Genomic DNA, 22,938 nt, shown 5'->3' on the forward strand with positions numbered 1-22,938 from the left:
AGAGGAATCCCAGGTTGGCAACCAGGTCCTTATGCATTATGTTGGCAATAAAAAGGTGCAGAAAAGAGATTAAAGAAATGGATTATTCCTTGCATTAAAATATGCGATGCAGTGGCCCAGAAGGAGCCCATGTACGGCATTAGCGCTATTTCCATGAGATCCAAGATCTCTACATCTGCCTTGGCTGAGGAATCACTATAGTTGACCTCTGCAGAGCAAACACTTGGTTATCCCTTCGCCCCTTAGCCAAGCACTACTGACTAAATTCGAGGATAAGAAGGGATGTGCATTTCACATAGTATGTGTTGCAGGGCTTCCTAGTATAACTATCCATCAGGCCCTTTGTCCATGAGCTGATATTTCTTGGCAATCTATTCAAGAGGTGAGAAATCTGCAAGTAGATCTATCCATCAGAAGAAAAAGTTACCTACCTTATATTGTGAGCAGGTCAGCTCCCAGACAGACAAGGCCTTCTTTTTCACCTCTGCCAAGCTGGAGTTCTGTACCACCTCATCTTCCTTACATTGGCTAAAACGTGCCTGGCCCAACAATAAGGACGTTGTAAACCTCAGTATCTCTGAATAATCTATAACACTATCCAGCAACTAGACCCCGCTAGTGACATAGAAGTGCTTTTCAGACTTGCAACATATGATATGTTAACTTGAACATGATCTCACGCCTTTAGCAAACTTGACTCTCTATTGTCAAGTCACCTGCTCTTATTGAGCAGCCAACAGATTTTGAATTAGTATCTACCGATTCCAGGGACGTTTGCATGTGCTATTTAGGCTTTTTCCAGGCAGTTACAGTTTTGCTTAGAGTTTTACTTGATTTGTTTTCTTTTATATGAAAGTAGTACTGTATTTTTGAATGGTTTGATTTACAAGAGTGTTATTGCTTCTGTAGGAAACTTACATTGAAATCCAAACTGAACATCTTCCTCAGCTGCTCCTCAGAATGATTTCTGCACTCACAAGCCATCTTCAGGCTCTTCACATGGCTGAGCTCGCAGATTCTCTCAAGCTTTGCTCAAAGATTCTCAGCAAAGTTCAGCCTCCGCTTTTGTCTCCTGACAACCAGGGTGGCCTGCGAATTCCAAATGGGGAAAGCAGTTATGCAGGAGACTATGAAGACAAAAAGGTAACGATTTAAGCTACATGCTAAAAGTTAATCATGTTGTTTTAAAATAAATGAGTATTGTTTTCCCTGTTTATTGCCATTTTTATTGAGTCATATAACTTAAAATCTTAAGGCAAAGGTTGAGCTGTTATAATTATGGTTTCATGCAGTTAAATGCAGGATTATCTTTGGATTTACTTACTATGTGTTTTTTACTCTTTTTGCTGTACAATTTTACTACAGTAAACGTTTTTATAACTTCTTATAGAGCAATAAGAAGATTGTAGCATTTATCATTCCCAGGTTATTGCAAGTATACTCTGGAACTGCCCGTTTTCCCATGACAAAGTCTCAGTCTGGTCTGCTGTTGCAAAGCCTTTACTAGCAGCCAGTCTGCCACCGGACATCTGCCTTCAGAGTATCAGAAGACATCCTATTTAGAGCAGTCTTTTCAACAGTTTTTTAGGTCTCCTCCTTAGACCCCTTTGGTTGTCTGTTGTCAAAAAACTTTTGATCAAATCAAGCTTTATTCAATTTTTGGATAAAAAAATCATACAATTTTTATAAAAACAAATGACACATTACAACACAGTATTAAAATTAGTTCATTGGACAACCGCATTTATGAACAAGCTTAAAATCGGTTCTCACTGAGTCATGACATTTTACATTATATCATTAAAAGTTTGGATAGTTTTCCTACACTTAATTGTACTTTTTAAAAAAAAAGCAATATCTCTTGAAAAGCATTCGTTTTCTAAAATCTGCAGTGCAAAGAAAGCTGGACGACATTGCTTCAGACCCCCCAATTTTAAAATTGGTTTAATCCACCTCCTCCTTTGTGCAATATAGAACTTACAAAATAGTACTACACGCATTGTGGATTGCTGAGACACCTCATCACACGGACATTTACTTAGAGTTTTAGACCAGTCGTTTAAAGTTAGCAAAGTTACCAAACGATGGAAAGTGCTCAATCTAAAACGAGTCAAAACAAGTCTATCGAACCCACTTGGTGTATTGATTAAATAGGGCTGAATACCGAAGGTACTTAAGAGCATTTGATTTGATTGGACCGTGGGTCGCGATGCCTCCCTGGCAAATCTAATTGCCTCCAGATGCGCCATACACCTTTATTTTAAAGCCTTTCTGGAGATGGAGCCAATAGAAAGGGGGCCATCATAGTAATCCGGTTGTACCATATCGTTCATGAAGTTATTTTAATATATTTTAGCCAGCAAATCTCTAGAGCGTATTCTAGTTTAAGGCTGTCTCCTATTACTTCACGATTAAATGCTGTATTAGCTGTGGTCCAAATCCGATGCCTAAGGAGGGTTGGATGTACTTTTATTATGTCTCATATATATGGTACTCCCAGTTCTGCATGGCAGGCATAGGTTGAAGTGCTACATGGAACCGCCAACAAAAATCTTAAAGCGTTCTCAACCTTCTGGATAATATTTACATCACAGTCCTATATTCCAGCACCATATGTAGCCGTACTGACGCATTTCGCACAGTAGATATGGAGCAACTCGACTGGGGGTCTTTTTCCTAATTTCCTTTAAAAGTTAACCAAGGCTGTTGATGCTCGCATAAAATGTAGCTTTCTGGTCTTGACAGCCTGGCTCCAAGATCTCTTATAATCAAATAAGATTCCTAGGTAGGGATATGTAGTGGTGATTTCTACCTTTTTACTATCGATCTAGATATATCTGCACTTCGCGTTATCATTCCCACATGTTATTATGAAGGTTTTGGTAGTATTCACTTTCAGGCCTAAGTTTTTCATGTATTCGTTATAATTATCGAGTGCCCATTGTAGTCCCAGTGGTGTACGGGCCATTATTACAGTGTCGTCCGCGTAGAGAAGGGCAGGTAGGAGGCGGCTAAATATCTGTGATAAGTCCCTGCACTTCTCAACCATTGATTGCTCCAGACCATTGGTGTATAGAGTAAATAGGAAAGGTGCCAGGACGCAGCCCTACCTAACCCCCCTATCCACATTGAAGGACGCTGTACACTCTCCTTTAGACCCAAACCGGACCCGGGCCATCGCGTTGATATACAATTGCCTTAGAAAGTGAATTAGTGATACCTCCACTCCCATACTAGCTAGACTATTCCATAATTTCTCGTGGATAACAGAATCGAATGCGGATGTGAGGTCTACGAATGCCAAGTACAATCTTCCTCTCCTTGACCTCGTATATTTTCCTATTAGAATATTAAGGTTGCGACCTTGTTCTAATGTGCCCAATCCCTCCCGAAATCTAAACTGCAGATCTGATAAAACATTATTGTCCTCCGCCCATTCTTGAAGCCGATTAAGCACTATGTGCCCTGCCACCTTGACCGAGGAATCGAGCAGCGATAATGGGACGGTAGCAAGCTGGATTCTGCCCGTCGCCTTTTTTGAATATAGGTACCACGTTGGATTCTGACCAGGTTTTTATGAATCCAGTTGCACAACAAGCTGTTAGCACTTGCGTTAGAAGTGGGCCCCATAGATCACTGTTAAATTTGAAAAGATCTATGGTACCCCGTCAGGACCAGGGGCCTTACCTCCCTTACTGGCGTTTATTGCTCGAAGTACCTCCTCCAGGGTGAAGGTTAAAGCTATGGGGTAGTTTGCTGATTCCATTGACACATGTGGAGCAGAACTAGCATCCATGCCATCATCCTCCACTACCTGCCTACACATACTTGAAAAGTAGTCCACCCATTGTCCTTCCTCTATAGCGATCTCTATAGTTGGGATATCATAAACTGTTAAAAAGGGGGCTTTCACCACACGCCAGAAGGCTATGCTATCTTTATTCTTTCTAGCCTCGTGTAAGTCGGCCCGTGCTTTATCTTTTAGTTCTCTTTTACATAATTTCAGAGCATGATTATACTCCTTCCTGCACTCCCTAATTTCAGTTCTACCCCTTTTAGTTTTGTTTATGGCATGTTTTAGATTTGAATAAGCTTTCGTACATTTATGGTCAAACCACCCCTGATTCTTCCCATGTGCTTTGGATTCAACCTTCAGTGTGTTTCTAATTACCTCCGTAATCTGTGCATAGGACACCAAGATACCCTTGTGTGTCATGGACTCCTCTAGACACTTTTCAAAAGATTTGTAGCTGTAGTCAACAACTTTCTTGGTAAACTCAATAGGCTCTACCTTATCCTATCTCAGGGAGTATCCATTAAGTTTATCCAAAACAATATCCTGAGCCGCATGTTCCATTTTTCTCTGGGGATTTCGCACCTTAGTAGGTATAGATATAATCACACTCAGGCGAAAATGGTCGCTCGTGGCATTCTTGTGCGTTTTGAAGTCCAGAAGTCGAGTTGAGTATCTATTGGGGGTGATTATAAAGTCTATAATAGTACTCAAACCTCAAGCATTAGAAGTCTGAGTAAAAGGGATTAGTGGGGAACATAATAAGTTGGCAAAGTCCAAGGCGAATAATATCTCATTTAAAAGATCCCCATATAATGAGTGAGGAAAATGGGGTAGCGTACAGTAGTCGTCATCCGATAAACCGCAGGTTACATCTTCTTTTTAGCATAAGGCAGTGTTAAAATACCCTCCCCAAACAATAAAAACATCCTCTGCATTATCGTTCTGTATCTCGTGTATATATCATTCATGAGTTGTTTTAAAACAACCACCACATGGTCCTTCGGGGCTTTTTTTATAAAAGTTAATCAACACAATACAGTACCGATTGTCCGTGTTTAAAATCACAATTTGATAGTAAATTTCTGATTTTGTAAAAGATATTTTATGTATATTCACCATATTTGAGACATATATGCTATGGCTCCCCTTGGGCCTTCCATGACTAGACGCGATTGCTGGTGTGTGAAAAGTCTTAAAGCCATTAATATGTATTGCGTCTACAGACCATGTTTCTTGGAGGCAAAGTATGTTAAATTTCCCCACAAATTCATGCCATAGATGATTTGTCAATTTAGATCTTAATCCAGCAATATTCCAAAATAGAACAGAGACTGTATTCCCACTATCGATGCAAATATTTGTCCTGACTTGTGATATAGTGAAAGGCAGGGTTGCCTCATAGCTCTGGTCCTTAGCTAAGACAGGACCTACATCCCTCCTATAGATGAGTTTCGGCGCCATTATGAGTGTTTCTTACAGGAATATCGCTACATTCCTTGCCCATACTCCTAGCTCCTAGGGGATCCTCCTTAGTACTAAAGCCAATTATATCTGGGACTGTTATTATGTGTTCTGGTGATCTATCTGAATCGGCTAGATCGATTTTATTCAGTCAATCTATTTCGTCCAGAGAAGGAGTTCAAAATGATTTCCCACTGCAACATTATACATATAACTGGGTCTTTCATTAGTGTTTCTTCCAGTATTTTCCCACCCATGTTTAGGGGTTGGTTGGTAGAAGAAACCCAGAGGTTGTATGTTTATACCAGATGACGTTATGGTGTTATTACCTGCCTTCCACAAAATATTCTCCACTAACTGAGGGGTCTTAAACGTTAGTACCACGCAGTCCCCAGAGAGGGTTTTACTACCTCTACCGAGCCAATTGACTCTTCGAGCCATCTTGAATTCCATGAAAAGTTGTTCCGTAAACCCTATCTTTGTACCCAGCCAGTGCAGGGATTTGTTTCTTAAAGTATTCCATGATTCTGTGTCTTGTGCCCTCAATCTGGGTACATTTGCCTGGATAACTGTGTATGGGGTAACAGCTGGAGGTAGATCCAGGCGGATTTGGTCAGGTTGAACTATTCTAGTGGATAGAGGCATACAGCTATAATTATTTGGTGTCTGCCTGGAACTACCGACTCGTATGTTAGCAACTTTGCTGCCCCTATTTGTCACAGCATTAGAATGTGGGGAATTTATGGGAATCGTAGGTGTATCTTCATGGGTGTTTGGGTCTGTCCGGTGGAGCTTAACAGTACAAGGCCCTATAGCCTTTCCATTCTGTACTGCATTGTGAAGTTCATGATAATTTTTTATTCTGTTTATGTGACTATATTCTCCTGGGCTCTCCTGGCAACTCTAATGCATTATATGGTTTTCCTTCCCTTCCTTAACTAGGAAATTGACCAATCTTGCTTCTATCTGGGCGACTCTTTCCTCCAAATTTGCTATTGAGGTTCTTAAGAAAGAGTCTAATTTTTCCACTAAGGAAGTTAAATTCCCTATTTCATTATTCTGGGATTTAGTCTTAGCCCTGTTTCCTACTTCTGTTGGGATATGTTTTTTAGTAATTGTAAATGTTTTTTTACCTAAATTCAATGGAGTTGGCCTAATCACCATGCTATTTTACCCGCCCTTTTCTGCAGCCTCGTTAGTCTTGCACTCTTCTGCCGGATTTATTTGGCGCTTCAATGGGGGCTGTGTGAAGGATTCTTGATCGCTAAGTGTTATGTGGTCTGATGTATTTAGAATGCAACCATTCTGAGGTATAGCATCTTTTGGGAACACAGAGGTGTGACCAGCTTCATCATTCAACACACCGGTTACGCTCATTGTTCCTGTGATCAATGACTTCCACGGTAGATATCTGTTTTTCTATGGTCCCCATGGCCCCTGTGAGATAAGTGTATGATATGCTTTCCCAGAAGGTTTTTTAGTGCGTGGGGGCTGTGCAGTTGTAGCATTTCTCTTCCCCATTTTATGCTTTCAAATACTTGTGCCAAGAAACAACGGATGCAAAAACACAAACCTATTAATTAATGTCTCTTGCACATACACAGAAGCAAACAGGGTAGTCACAATACAGGATATGACTTTCCAACAGTTCGTTGTTCCCAATAAGTCTGTATGTGTATATGTAAATCCTCGATTACGTGCAGCCACTGTACTAGGTGTCCGATATTACAACTTGTTCACTGTTGAGCAGAACAATGCACCCCGAAATTGGAAAGAGTCCAAGTCCTCGCTTACCTTCGCTTCAAGGATGAAAGAATCACTTCCACTCGGAACTTAAATGAGCATAGGGAGTCAGCAAGACACCTGACCCCGTTCAATGTGTCCACGAACCAAGAAGGTGGGCCCAGCCCGGCCTCTTTCCGTCTCTGACAGGCTAAGACGGGCCCGTCTTGGCCTGGTCTTCACCCGGGCAGGCCCCCGCGCGCGTTCCATGCTGCAGGACCGGCTCTGTGTTTAAATGTCCACCTCCAGAGCGGTCTCCCTGTTGTTGACAGTACCAGTATTAAAGTGGGCTTTTCATTCGCTGCTTGGTTATTATTGGTTGCCGTTGTCAGTTTTATTTGTTTGCTTCTTTTGCTGTGGTTTTCCTTCCTCTTTTTGTGTTTGTTCCCTCCCTTTGAACAGAGCTTGTTTACCATCCTTTTAATTGGAAGACTTGTATCCTTTCACTGCTCATATTCAGGTAAGTTTTCTTTTCCTTTTAGCACTTCATGGGAGTGCGTGTGTTTTCTTCCTTCCTCTCCTGTGTGCAGCTTCCACACTTCACATCCTGCACACATGCACTTTTCCCCATCAATCTCATTTGTGGCAGTGTTTTCTCCCACCACTGCTAGTCCCGCTGGGCTTTTTTAGGTCTCGTCTACATAGCGCGCTGCGTAGGCAAAAAGACCTTTAGCAATGGCTTCGGCTTTTCAGCCAAAAACGTGCACGCGTTCCATTGCCTTCAATGGCAAGGCGTGCACGTGTGGCGATTTACTTGCGGGAGCGAGCGGCTGGCACCATATGCTATCAATTATCGCGGCGCCAGCCGCTCGCTCCCGCAAGTGAATCGTGCAGGCCCCCCCCCCCCCCCCTCCTCTCTCCCCCTGCTGCCGCGCGAGGCGCTCTTGTTCTACTTTGATGTGCTGCAGTCAATAACTGACATCATCGAAATCAATGGTATCCACACAGTGGTGGGTGTGTTCACCACACAGCTGAACAGGTGAGGGCGGAGCTGGCCGCGTCAGAGGTCATGTCCTACATTTCCATTGTGCCTAGGAGTGTGCTGCAAGGCGTACTGTCTTCATCACTCCAGCAGCCTGCAGCTAAACTTACAGCCTGAGGTAACCCTCGCCTCCCCCCAACTGCAGTTCTCTCCCCTGCCACTCCTCCTCCCCGTCCACCTCCCTGCCCCGGTCGCATTAATTAATGGCTGCAGGGCCGGCTGAATTTAATTGCTGTTCTGAATATTGTAGATTTTCTGGGGAACTGAAACAGGTTATACGTGGCTGCTGTCTTCTGTTAAATAAAACCGATCTACTTGTAGCTCAACTGGTCTTTCATTGACTTGCAGCTCATTTATTCAACAACACCTTTTCAAGTTTGCAGACCAGGCCTTGGTGTGCACAGTAAGAGCTGCTTTCACAAGCAGCTTGGTTAGAATCTTCCCTGCAATGATTTGCAGAACCACGAAAAGTTCAAAATATCATTGAAGTCAATCGAAAGGAGTATAGTACTTAAACGAATCCACACTTCCAACTTACTGTGTCTTCCCAATGTCACTATCAAGGTTTAAAAAAAAAAAAGATGACACTGTCTTAGCAATGGCACCAACAAGATTGTAAACAAGCATTTGCAATGCAAATAGGTCTCGCATTTGTGAGTTTAAGCTATTGCCATTGTAAATAACAATGCCTTTCATAAATGAAAGACATTGCCATTTACAATGGCAATAGCTCAAACTCGCTTAATTGCGAGACCTATTACATTGCAAATGCTTGTTTGTTTTGTCTTTAAAAAATATATATATATATCTTCCCCAGCTATCGCTACTCGGTGACGTTTAGTTTTACCCCCACACTCCACTTGTTGTACTGTTGCTGCCTCATCCTTTCAAATTCTGTCCTTTTTAATTTTTTCCCCTTTGCAATTAGGAGGGGCTGGCAGATGTAATATGTCTCTAAATAGATGCATCAACTTACATTGTATCACTTCATTTTTTAATTTAGTGCTCCAAAACTGTTGTTTGCTATTTTGGTATGATAAATTTAAAAAAAGATGGCTGTGTAAACTCGCATGCTTCATGAGGCATGCATGTCCTCACATTGGGCTGCCATAGCGTTATTATGCATATGTGTGCATACGTGATGACGCATATGCATTTGCAGATCATTGTTTTTTTCTTTTTTTTGCAGATGTTGTTCGACTTGATTTATAACCTTTTGTTTTGTTGATGATGTACAGAATCATCAAAAAGGGAAAAAAATGTTTATTGCCTAAAACCACAGACAAAGCCAAAACATCTACATTAACAAAGCCAGAAGCCGTGACCAATTCTCTGTGTGTGACACCCATGACAAGTATAGCGGTCACTCGCTGAAAAACAAAACAATGGCACAAATTTTGAAGGACAAAATGCTCTATTCACCAGAAGAATTGATTTTTCGTTTCTGTTGAAATAAATTACCCCCCCCCCCCCCCCGTCTCCCTTAGGGGGTTTGTTTCTTTGCCTTAAAAATTACCTAATATCCTGGTAGCCAACCTACATTTCAGTTTTGCCAATTGTGCTTCAGCTGCTCTGACAAATGCACTTCAAACAAAAAAACAAATCCCAATCGACATGAGAGGATTGTTAAATGTGGCAGCTAAACGGTCCCCAGCCAGGGTGGTGGAAATGGACCATCTGCTGACCCAAAAGTCCTGGGGGCTCACACACTGAAGTGTAAGTGACCCCATTAGCAGTAGATAGTTTGCAACAATATTAAAATAGCTATCATGAAAAAAGGAATTATCCCCTACACTCTAGCATGGATTTTTAACATCCCTTAATATTTTCATGGATTTATGCTTAAAATATTTTAAAATATTTTAGTAGCATTTTGACAAATACTGGCAGAGTATTATAACATAGTGAGAAGAATGCCTGTCTACATTTTTATATACTTAAAATTATGTCTGCAGACATTTCTCCTGTAAGTCCATGAGAGCGGCTCACCCCTGATGCAAGGCCTCCACAACACACAGTCAAGTGGGAATTGTAACATAACCCTACCATCGTTTCGGTTGATGTTGTTAGGGGTATTTTCCATACTTTCATTATGACTAAGATTTGCCAGTGTGAAAATATTTATATGTATGTATAGATATATGTTTTTGTAGATATAAATAAACAAATATGTAAATGTTCAACATTACACTTTAACAAAAAAAAACTCATTCTCACAAGTGTTTGTTTATTGCTGGAAGCCATGACTTTTTTCTCTGTCATACCATGAAGACGTTAGCATATATTCTGACAGCCCCACTCGTTCTTCAGTTCAAACACACATTTCAACATGTTTATGGTAAGAGTGAGATTTACCTGAGCTCTGGATTTCAAAGAAGGGAATGCATGAAGATGTCAATGGGCAGTTTGTTAAATTAAATGAGAAGCGCTGAGAAAAATGGAGGGTTAAATGCGGGAGATGGGCCAGCCCTTGAGATTCGAAATACACTCTGCATCCCAATATCTATTACTGCAAAAAGAGGCCCAGAGAAGAGTGTGGCAAGAGGAGGAAGCAGAGACATCCCTTGCTCATCATAATGTATAAATACCACAGACTACTTTGACTGTGTTCTATAGGGTGGAGCAGGCTTTCTTCTCATTCACTTCACGATCAGGGTGAATAGTTTTATGAGTTTAAGTAGTCTGATGAGAATTAATAAAAAATGTACACCTATCAAGAGTTAAACATTGGGCAGGAGATATTGGATTTATAAATGGCAAAAGAGGGAGGTAATCCGGGATTAGCTATAGTTGCATCACCATCACAGGAATGGCAATATTTTCATCTAAAATATCTCTTGCATCAGTTAAGGAAATTGCAGTAAACATTGATCATGGAGCGCTTCATGAAGGTCCAAAATGGGGACAGGGGAATAGGGGGGCTCCAGAACTCATGTTTATTTCAATAGTGAGTTAACTGTTGCACCTGGAGTAAAATAAAAACAACGCTGGATGCATTTTAACACAACTTGTATGAAGTGAAATAGCCTGGTTCCAACTTGCAGTCTTTTTGTAGACTGGTGAAAATCTGGTCAGCAGTTTTTGCAAAAAATCCCAAAAACTAACAGTCAGAGGAGGTAAAAAAATATTAAGATACCTTGACTGGTGAGGATATGCGACGTCTAGCCATAAAAAATTGAAAGGTAAAGGGATTTGGATGAGTTGACTCGTACAATGATCTGATTAACTGGCTGCGACTGAAAACGATTGTTGTGCTGACCATTACAGTATGTGACACACTGAAGTCTGCAGCCTGAAAAAATGTGGGCAGCCTAATGACCTCAGTGAGGATGTTGGGGTGAGGGGGCAGATATTTGGCGGTCCAAGCACAGATGTAGCTATCCCATGAATTTACATTTTGGCCCTCATTATGACTCCACCAGAAGTTGATGTACCTCACCCAATAAAATCTGATCCTGAAGTTAGAATTGATCAGTTGCTAATCCTCATGTTCTGGTAATTATCAGGCTTCTCCCTTCTTAATTTCCTACAGGTTTAACCTGCTAAGTTTTAATGGGGCTGTGTACTTTATTGCAGCCAGTAATTACTGGGTATGATAACGTCCTCACCACTTATATTTCAAACTCCTGTGCAAAATGCGGTTTGTCAGAATTCAGGTTTTTCCAGCCCATTTGTACCAACGGCCTATACATGTTTTTATACCCGAGCTTGAATCCATAGACTCACTGACCTAGTCGTCAGTTTTTTAAAACAGCAACTTGATTGGCTGCTAAGCACGAAAACAAGCATTGGCATAGCCAATAGGTCTCGCTTTTTGGACCTTATAACTATTCAGTTATGCAGCACAATATCCTTGCATGGCTAAACACTCATAAGGTCCCAAAGGTGAGACCTATTGGCTATGTAAATGCTTGTTATTCAGCTAACCTCGCCTCTCTCCCTACACTCTTAACAATCACCTCACTGATGTGTTTGTAAATTCACCTAATGGCATGAGAAAAAAAAAACACTTTGTGCGACTGTCAGTTGACATCAAGTAAAACCAGAGTTACTGGATCCTGCCATTTCTTCAAGGACGCCATGTGTTCCTTTGGCTTTTTAACTAACAGCTGTGGTTGGGTGGCACTGTAGTAGTAAAATAGTTTTCACTCAGGTGAACCAAGCACGGCCCTAGCTCCTCCTCTACATCAACTGCTAGTCTGAGTCCCTCCCCCACTAAGCTATGTTCAGCCATAACACATCCACTATCCTACCCCCATGCTCATCTTGCAGACCTGCCACAGACCTCCTCCCAGAATGTACTCTCATACATGCCAACAGCTTAAACACCCACGAGGGGTAAACAATCGCTGCAACAACTCCTCTATGCATGGAACCCTCGGTCTTAATACTGTACAGCACCCTACTGCTTACTGCTTAATTACTCCAGTCTGGACTATTTAGCTTCTTGCATTTCCGAGGTTCATAGGGCAACTTCTTTTTAACGATGGTGCAAAAATCTGAAATAGCAGACAAAGAGGTGGCAATGAATTGCCTGGTCATCAGGCATTTTTCCAATGTTGTTATATTCAAATGTGATAAGATAACATTACATCTCTAAATCGGGTGGCCATTATCACTAGTGAGAAGCTAGCGTCATCTACACTGTCGCACATTCCACTGTGGCAAACTACTTACTGCACTGGATCAGCCCAGACACAGCATTAATGTGTGAATGAGAGGACCACAAATACTGGCGACCACTTTGCAACATTGCCTCATAAAAACAAATGTCAAAAAACAACATTATGCATCCAAGACCTTTACAATATCAAAGTTATGACTGGTTTCACTGGAAAGTCAAAAGCAACCCCAGGACGCACCTCCACAGTCTGTTTTTTTTTTTGGGGGGGTGATACTCAAGAGTAGCAACCTACGCTCTATACATATGCCATGTAAGAAATTAATGCAATCCTATGAATGTAGGTTTGAAGAAAGGAACTGCTGTTCTCTATCCACTAGATGATCCTTTAAACGATTTGAGAAGGCAGGACTAACTGGAGACTACACAGGAACAAAGCAACTGATAGGAGGGCGCTGCTTCACAGAACAGAGACTCGCGCAAAGATTCTCATCAGAAACCAGACAGCGTGCTCTGTACAGCTACTGGACAAAAAGTTTTCTATGCTCGCATGGAATGTCTTCTGCATTAATTTCTTAGGCGGGAGGAGGAACTTGTTTCCCGCTAAGTGAGCAACATCGGTTTCATGTGTAAGGTTCCTAGGCTTGCGCTTTTCGGGGTGCGGCAGTTGTCAAAAAGCTATTCCATCAGTCCCAACGTTTTTAGCCAACGGAAGTTTGCATTCTGGGACTTGTGGTTTTGATTTTAAATTGCACATTCAGGCCAAAAAAGCAACACCCAAAATACGGTTACACAAAATGATGGCGCCCTGCCCGATACTGGACCATTTTGTAGGACACATAATCCATCTAATGAATCAATTCAGTTCGTGGAATTCCCGCAACTGCTAATAAAAGACGCCTACTAGTGGCAGCGTCCGGCACCAAAAGCAATTAATAAATTCCGTGGACTTCGCACACTTTAGGCATCGTCCTCTTTTGGGGAACAGTGTACCGACTCTCATTACAACTTAAGGACCTGCACCGAGTTCCCAAAATCCTTCAACCCACCCCACAACATACTTAGCATAAAATACCTTTGGCCATGATAGTTTAGCGCTAGCAGCAGACGTCGGTAACCAGCCAGGTAAGTTGATAAGGAAAGCTGAACAGAAAGTAAAGTGACGCAGTCCCTTCAAATGTACCAAATGCAAGCCGCCACTCGATTCTTCATTAGACCGGCCATCTCGGTGATCATTGTGACCGATAATACTGCTGATCGGAGTTTGTGCAGCGTGCAATTGTGATCATAAAAGGGCTCTGGTGTTTGAAGTGAGGACTTGCTGCGATAAACTGGTTGCTTTAAGAGACTGAAAGTTTCTGGTTGCTTTAAGACACTGAAAGTTTCCTTTCAGTGCGCGCGCACTGAAAGGAATGCATGGTATGCAGCTAGCACCCAGCCGCGCTGCTGCTAGCTCCCGAGCACCCTAGGCCACAGTAGACAGAAGACGGGACATGCACCTGCCTTGGGCCAATTGCGTCCTGTCTTTCTTAGAAAGACGCATGCAAAGGCCAATAGCGGGTGAAAAAAAAAAAGCACACACACTAGAGTTTAAAAGCCCTTACTTAAAGTCTCGCAGCGCAGCGCATGCACGCTGGCTCAGGCGAGACCTAAAAACGGCTATCCACTGAGCATTGTGGGCATGTGAGCTGGGTGCAGGCTAATGTGGTGTGGGTGGGCTAAGTGTGAAGCGTGTCTGTACAACAGGCCCTGTACCCAGAGACCAACATGTGCACCGCTAATGGTAAAACAGTGCACAGGCCAGGCCCTTCTCCACTAGGTCAGTAAGCATGGTTGTAGTCCACTGCTAGTTTGCTGGGATGCGATCAGATTTAAGGCCTGTTTGTTTGAAGGTTTAGTAGACTGGTTGTGTCCAGAACCCATGCGCCTGTGCACTGTCCGTGAGCAGATGGCTTGGATGAAACAGGGAATAGGCGCAGTGCTTGACCATATGCCAGGCCCTCTATCTAGAGTCCACTTTGCACGAGTGGAGGTCAAATGACATAGAGAATGAACAAATACAGCTCTTGCTATAGAACTCCTAATGATCCCTGCTATATAAAACTTCCTGACGTACACCCCTCTCCATTCTAACCAGAGAGAGACACAGAGAACCAGCACCAGACAAGGGATATTGCTAAATGTGCCATCGTCTAATTGAAACTCTTCATAATCACGCTTCAGTACTTTATATTTGGCATAAAGAAAGCAACATTGTTATACCTTTTTAATTTAAGCTTTGGAATTCGACAAGCTTGTTAATATTGTGACAATATTAATATTGCAAATATAAAATTCAGGATCATTAGCTTTGCTCCAGTAGTTGATAGTGAAGTGAATCGTACTTAAATTACTGATAAAATAAACATAATACTGATTGTCAGTTCTTCATGTATACAGGTTGCACAATGACATTAGCATGGAATATGTTTACCAGCCAGTGTGACACAAGCGTGGAATTTCCAAACGCTGGAATACAGCTCTGGCACTTTGCATAATGGCTGTTCCATCTTTACTGGACTTGGTCTTTGGTTTCTAATTTAATTTTTCATATGTGTTGTAGGAGAGTAGGGTCTGCAATCCTATGATCACCCAGATTTTTTTGCTTTTGCTTCATTGGTTTACGACTTTCTCCGGCTGTGGGCCTGCCAATCAGACCCACAGCCTAGCTGTTCTCTCTCGAAATTAACACACATGTACATTAGGTGCATCCACTAATTGGAACTGGGCCGCCTTGTCAGTCCCTGTCTCAGCATACCACAGGTATCCAGGGCATCGGTGTACCCAGGGCCTACCAGGGGCTGAAGCATGTATTATGCCACCCCTGGAATGGCCGCCCAAATCTGACACAACTGGCTGCACGACAGCTGGGGCCACGTGGTGTAATCACCCGTTGCTGTAGGTGTAGTATTCCTACACCTAAACCCTAAAAATGGACACATGGATTCCTATCAGTCATTCCTATAGCAGGCCTTATCAATCCTGAAGGCAGAGTGCAGGGAATCATGTGGGACGGTGCTCTGGCGCGAGCTGAGCCGTCGACGGCTTGCGGAACCAAGTCCTAATAGCCGTTCCATGGTGACGCGGGCCAACTACTTTTAATGCATTATAATCCTTGCGGTTATTTGCTAACTTTGGCATTGCATCACCTACACATGTCGAGTAAGGTGTCATACGAATGGGAATACGAACCCCTCGCCAGCCCCGGCGACGGGGTTAGCATTCCCCCCTTTTAGAGGGACACGACATGGAAGTAACCTTGAACCCCGGTTAAAGTTGACTCAAGCCTCAGCATCACAAAATGGATGCTGCCACCAGACACAAGTCTGACCTCCTGCTGCTGGGGGACCTTCCAGCAAAGGGAGCTTGGACAAAGGGTTTCCTGTCGAGGGCGGTGTTAGCACCATCCCAGACAGGGTTTGTGTATCCCAGGTAGGCAGGGCTGAAAGGAAGGTGATTGCAAGTGGCACCCCGGTGCTCACTGTGCATAGCCCGGCTCAAACCAGTTTTGGGGGCACACCAGCCCCTGAGCTGGCGCGAAGCCGGACAAAGGATAGGGGTGTAACCACCCCCCTCCTGGCTCCACCCATAGGTAGAACCTAGTCACGGGCCAGCCCCTTTTCTTAGAATAAAGGTAGGAGCGAGTCCCCTTCCCAAATTGGATAATCAGATAATCGGATAACTCCGAATCACGAACCACTTTCCACGAAAGGAACTCTTGACTATTTCTGAAGACTCTCCCTTGTGGCTAAGGAGTAGCCACCCTGCACCAGCAGGCACCACCTAAGCGCTTGCGGTTTGCTGTAAGTCTCTCCTACGGATCAAGACTGCCCAGCTCGACGAGACCCGAGTACCCTGCCATCTCTGACCTTTTACCTACCTCATCAGCCCAGCTGAGAGACGTAGGTGTGACGAGACCTGCGAGACCGGCTATCTTCAGAACCTGCACGACGCTTATCTAGCACGCCCACCGAGGGACCCTCGAGTGAGTGCACCTAGGGTTTGAGAAGCCCTAACCCTGAGCAGCTCCAGCATCGAAGTCTGCCTCCCCAGCATCCCCGAGATCTGCGTGGGGGCCCTTCCGCTCCTTGCTGTTCACTGCGTTGTTCGACCACTCGCCGACCGGCTTGTGGCCCTCTTCACGACGCACCACGATTGTTCATCACTAGTCTGGTTGCTCCAGACTGGCTCTTGCTCCCCTCCAACAGAGGAGTACCACGGACTCCCCTAGTCCAATCCAGACGCCATCTTGACTCCACCACGTGGGCTTGCCCCTGCCAAGAACCGCTGCCCCATTCCTGGGCCCAGCATCATCGACAGCAGACACCTTCGTGGGACAGCTCGCCCTCCATCCTGGTCGCCACCGCGCCTCCTGGTCCGAGGAACAGCCGAGTCCGACGTCATCCACTCACCTGGTCGAGGTGACTTCAACCGGTACCCTCCTGGTACCCACACGATCGCTGGCTAGCGGTTGAGAACTGAGTCCCCTCTGCTTTCAGGTTTCCTTCATCACCGTTCCAGGCTTGGATCGCTCTGAACATCGTCACTGGTCGCCTGCCAGCAACTGCTTCTTTCAGGCTCCTGAGACTACACGAGGACTCCCGACGTCTTGCCGAACTTCACGCAGCCGCAGCCTCCGGGCTAGGTAACTCGAGCATCTCGGTGCTCCATCGCAGGTTCGCTCTACAAGTGTCCAGTTCCTTTTTCGTTTAGTCCCACTGATCGGAACACTCCGGAATCAGTACCTCCAGACTCTAACCATTCACATTTCACTGTTAGTGTAGATGGTTTCTCGTGCCCCTCGGGCATTTGTGTAAATTGTGCAACTGAAGTATTTTCCTAAGAGTTTTGTAGTGTGCTTAGCTCCCTGACTCATAAAGAGCCAGGGTAGTCTTGTCATAAATAAATATCCTTTTATTTTCATAACAACTTGTGTGGTGTCCTTTCACTTGGTGTTCAAGGGGTATATGTGATGGTAAACAGCTGGCTTAACACGCCCTCTAGAGTTTAGCCTAAGACTGCTCGTATCCACGCTACTAGGATAGCTGGTCTAAAAGGTTGACTTACAACCAATCATCAATAAGGGTCGTTTGGAATGATACACAGTGATCACTAGAATAGTGAGCACTACATATCAGGCCAACTTCTCACATGTGTAATCTAAACTCTAGGAAATAGCACTATTTTCACATAGGGCCTGATTTAGATTTCGGCGCACAGGTTACTCCGCCACAACGGTGACTGATATCCCGTCCGGTAAAATACAAGTCCAAAAGGATATTATGGGATTTATATTTTGGCGAACAGGATATACGTCACTGTTGTGATGGAGTAACCCGTCCGCCGAAATCGAAATCAGGCCATTAATATTATATTAATTTGTGTATTTTAGTATCCACAAGGATGAATCAGGAAGCAACATCTTGACCAGTGCATGTTGAAATACTGACTAATATTTATTTCAATTAAAATGTTTATTTTCAGTTGGCCAGTTAGTTTATTGCTTTTGTGTTCAAATATATCAGTTAGATATAATGAAAATGTGAGAAAAGAAAGTCAGTCAGAGAAATATTAAAAATGGCAAGGATTCAATAAATAATGTAATCATGGAGATTAGGCAAAGGTCTTTTCATGGGGGAACAGTTAGGATTATCACTGCCACAGAGCATGTGGGACCATGCATTAGAAATATGTCTGGGAGTGAGTTGTATTCATGAATTTGAACCTTCTTGTATTTGGCCCCTCTGTTTGCTTGGATCTGCTGCAAGGTATGGTCAGTGAGATACACTAGTACTGGACTTCTTATGTAGATCCTTGGAGAGGCCATTCATCTTTTGTTTGGTACCACTTCCGGATTGGCAGTATTTCCTACGGAGACTGGACGCTTGTTGTGGAAACTGACCCGGAGAGCCTAGTCTTGGATTTTCTTATCTCTTCAGTTGACCTCACTGGTTTCCAGCAAGCATTAACTAGAGTTTTGCTTTTACTTTTATCCATCCTTTAGTAAGATTAGTGATTTCTAGTTTTAGGGCTTCAGAGTGACAGTATTTCACTGTAGGATTGCAGAGCACAATGTGAATTTGCAGACAAATTGATGTTTCACAGTAGTACTGTGGGGACTCAGACGCACCACAATCTTCTCCTATAGAACCAGGACACTTACTGTTGCTATATCAGGAGTGCTGTAGGTTTTTTGTTCAGTTTAGACCTAGAGCAAGTAATACTCTTGAAAAAGTAGGCTTTAAGAAAGCGATTGCTGTGAGCTTCTATATATCCTTTTGTACTCAATTGCCATTCGACAGTGGAGCGGCCAGCCCCAAGTTTGCTTCCCTGGTTCCGGTCAATGCAAGTGGAAAACGAAAGTAGGTCTGAAAAGGGGAAATCATTGTGAAGGCTACATTGGAAAGAGTGTCTTAACCTAACTATGACGTTACTTTAACCTTTTATGTTAAAACAAAAACAGATCTTTTTATTACACCTAACTGTTACTTCAACCTTTTGTTTGTTCAGTGAATTTCAATTTTTTTTTTAGCATTAAGTAATATTTCATTACTATACGTAAAGTCAATCCCGCGCCATGCCTTATTAGGCCCTGGGGCCCCCATCACCCCAGGTCCTTCTCATTTTATTTTAAAGGGGAGAGGAGGTCAAGTCGCCACCTTCCCTGAGCCTTATTAGGCCCTGGGGACACCATCCCCGAAGGCCGTTTTTTTAATTAAAGGGGAGAGGGCCATGTGGCCACCCCCCAAACCTATTAGGCCCTGGGGACCCCATCCAGACGGGCTGTTTTAAAAAAAAAAAAAAATCAGATGGGCGGGGGTCACGTGGCCGCATCCCTGAGCCTTATTAGGTCCTGGGGTCCCCATCCCCATGATCTTTTTTTTAATGAAAGGGTAGGAGGGCCGCATGTCCCTAAGCCTTAATAGGCCCTGGGGTCACCAACCCCCTTGGCCGTTCTTTTAATTAAAAAGGAGCATGGCCACGTGACTCCCCTCCCCAAGCCTTATTAGCCCCTGGGGACCCCATTCCTCAGGTCTGCTTTAAAAAAATTAAAGGTGATGGGGGCCTAGTGGCTTCCTCTTGCCAAGCCGTGTTAGGCCCTGGGAACCTCATCTCCCAGAGCCACTATTAAAATTGACGGAGAGGGGGGGCCACCCAGCCTCCCTCCTTGAGAGTTTTCAAGCCCCGGGGACCATATCCCCTGGGGCCAGCATTTCTTGAAGGTGGGTGCCCAGGTGTACATCCAGGGTACCGACCATATACTCTGGCCTGCTGGGGGCCCCACTGCCCCAGCCAGCTCCCCGCCTGTTGCGGGAGCAAGATTGTCCGAGGGAAATAAAGCTCCCTGAGCCAATCAAAATGTTCTATTTTTAAATTGGTGCTCCTACAAGAGTCTCTCAAGCCTCTCACGGATCCAACTATCCAAGTATACAATTATTTTTTAACTTTAATTTCTCAAAAAACTACCGAACATTTCTCTTCCAGGGGATCCTCATCAAAGTCATAAGCACTGAATATTCCCGCCCATGTGCGGGGACCCCGGAAATAATAAAATTATATATGAAAAACATATATATACAGCTCTGTATATGTATAAACATATATTATTTTTTCCAAGCCAATGCAGCCCCCCATAGAAGGCTAGACAATGTAGACACAAATATCTAATAATCCACCATAGGTATAGTAATACACCTAAATCTATATATTTTTTTTTTAATGAGGTAAAAACTCATGATAAAGAAACACAGATCCACAAAACATTGTTAGCCTGCAGGCTGCATTGCAGTACAATACCATAGAGACTGAAAAGCCTTGTACAGGTAAAAACTGGCACCGTGCCTTTAAGGCAGCCCTGACTCCAATATCCCATCATGCCTCAGGGGTGACAGTTGGGTCAGTTGTTCTTTCCGGCTCCTTCAGTCAGGACCCTGGTATTCAGCTCTCTTCATTTTTGACTTTCCAGTCAAGAATTGTTACTTTTATAGTAATTTTTTTGGCTTCCTCTTGTTATATTCTGTTGGGGAAGCGTATTTCCTGTGTTTTCTGACTAGATTTAACATTTTTTTTCTGTCAAAAAAATGCCATCTTTGTTCATGCCTTGTCCATCCTGTGGCAAAAAGAAAGCCTCTTCAGACACACACGATGTGTGTATCGTCTGTCTACCGGATTCTCACTCTCCTGCATCCTGTCGTCACTGCAAGGACCTTTCAAAGAGGACTTTGAAGGAGAGAGAGAGAATTAGGCTTTATGGCTTTTCGGAGCGGTCGATGTTGAAGCAGCTGGTCCCTGTTTGTTCTCCATCGGCGTCGGGCTCGGCGTCGAAGACTCCAGCGGCGGGATCGTCGCTGAGAGGTGAGGAGTCCAGGGAGAGTCATGCTTCCAAAAAAAAGTCCACGTCGACACTCGATCCGGCGGCGAAGCGCATTTGTTCGTCGTTGGCAACTTCGACGTCAAGAAACCATCCATCGGCGTCGAAGGAGAGTCATCACCGATCGACGTCAAGAAGACATCGATCGACGTCAAGGGATAGACATCGCTCAACGTCGAAATCAACACCAAGAGAAAAGTCGACGTCGCATGAAGAGCGCAGGCGTTCGTCGAAATCTACATTGACGTCGAGGCAAAGATCGTTGTCAAAAGATCAGGGAAGAACTTCAACGTCGAGACTTGATTCACCGTCAAGAGAAAGGCGATCGTCGTCGAAAGTACTGACGACGTCGAGACAAGGATCATCGTCAGAACACTCGACGTCAAGGCGGGTGCCTCCGTCGGAGTCCACGTCGAGCCGGGTGCCTCCGTCTGAGTCGACGTCGAGGCAGGTGCCTCCATCGTCAAAGGTCTCCAAAACATCGGAGAAGATAGTGACGTCGAGGCGAGGTTCCCCGTTGGGTTCTAGGCCTCCGTCCAGGACAAGTCCTCCGTCGACGACAAGGCTCTCGACGTCGAGGCAGGACACATCGCCGGTTATCCACTCCGCGTCGAAGTCCAGATCTCCGGTGATAGGCCTATCACCGTCCAGACGGTCCTCCGCGGTGGGATACCATGAAACGTCACACATTCGTTTGACTTTCAAGTCAGTATCGAGACGCAAATCTCCACATAGATTGGTATATACCACATCGGAGCACGATTCATCTCGTCCTATTTCAATTTCACCTTCAGCCTCTGAAGGCTCGAGATCAAGATCCGGATCGCCGGAGGTGTTGGGTTTCTCTCCAGCTCCTCCAGTGGAACATACTTCTCAAGAGGAGGACCATACTCTGACTCAGAGCCCCATGAGGGAAATACCTCAGGACACTTCGATGATTCAGGCAGTTAATGCCTCCTTAACAAGATTGAGGGCTCTGGATCAACCGTCACGACCAGCAAGATCCCATTCTCGAGGAAGAGAATTCCAACGGTGCTCACGTTTGCCCGGAAGGCGATCCAGGTCCACCTCTCGTAGAAGAGAGTCAATCAGATCGGGGAGAAGGCGGCGTAGGTCCCCCTCATCCTCTTCGTCAAGCCGTTCGTCCAGAAGGGATTATTCACCCACACTCTCAGATACACCACCATCTAGAGTATCGCCAGGGGATGACATCAGCACCTTCCAAGATGTGTTGTGCAGAGGAGCGACAAAATTGAACATTCCCATGCCTGTTCAAGAAACCACCTCCTCTGTCATCTTTGAGACCCTTCATGAGCGAGCGGTGTCTCGTCCACTGTTGCCTTTAGTCCCTGGGTTGCTTAAACCTGTAATGGACATCTTCCTCACGCCAGCGACTATCAAATCTGCGCCGGAGCGAATTCTTAAAAAATATCGTCCGGCCCCTGAGGATCCTCTATTTCTCAAGGCGGACCCTCCACCGGATTCTGTAATCACTGCTGCTGCCAGAAAAACTCATTCAGTGGCTTTGTCATCCACAGTGCCGCCGGATAAGGAAAGTAAATCACAAGACTCTTGGGGCAGAAGAGTATGTGGCTCGGCGGCCTCCAGTCTGAAAGTGGCCAGTGCCTCAGCGCTTCTGGGGCGCTACGACAGATCACTGTGGGACTCCCTTCAGAGATTTATAGAAAAAGTACCTTACGTTGACAGAAAGGACTTTGAAGAGATCTTGCATGAGGGCAGCCTAGTTTCAAACCAGGTGATAAGCGCAGCAGCGGATGGAGCAATGTCGGCAGCCCACTCGTATGCTCATGGGATTTCCGCCAGAAGATCCTCTTGGCTAAGGCTGAGTGCTCTGAAGCACAGGCAAGAATTTTTAATCTGCCTTT

At 44.3% G+C, this 22,938-nt stretch overlaps 1 protein-coding gene across 3 annotated transcripts in view; it reads left to right on the forward strand.

The window, feature by feature from the left end:
- The window catches only part of DOP1A (DOP1 leucine zipper like protein A), a 1,047,530-nt gene that overhangs the window by 404,185 nt on the left and 620,407 nt on the right, over nt 1-22,938 (forward strand). For all 3 annotated transcript variants that reach the window (XR_014963003.1, XM_085611023.1, XM_085611022.1), the window contains one exon: nt 910-1,143. Coding sequence is in view for 2 of the 3 variants with exons in the window: in XM_085611023.1 (XP_085467149.1) it covers nt 910-1,143 (234 nt within the window). In the remaining variant the exon portion in view is untranslated. The remainder of the gene's footprint in view (nt 1-909; nt 1,144-22,938) is intronic.

Source organism: Triturus cristatus, chromosome 6, assembly GCF_964204655.1.
Source record: "Triturus cristatus chromosome 6, aTriCri1.1, whole genome shotgun sequence".
In the NCBI taxonomy this organism is placed as follows: domain Eukaryota; kingdom Metazoa; phylum Chordata; class Amphibia; order Caudata; family Salamandridae; genus Triturus; species Triturus cristatus.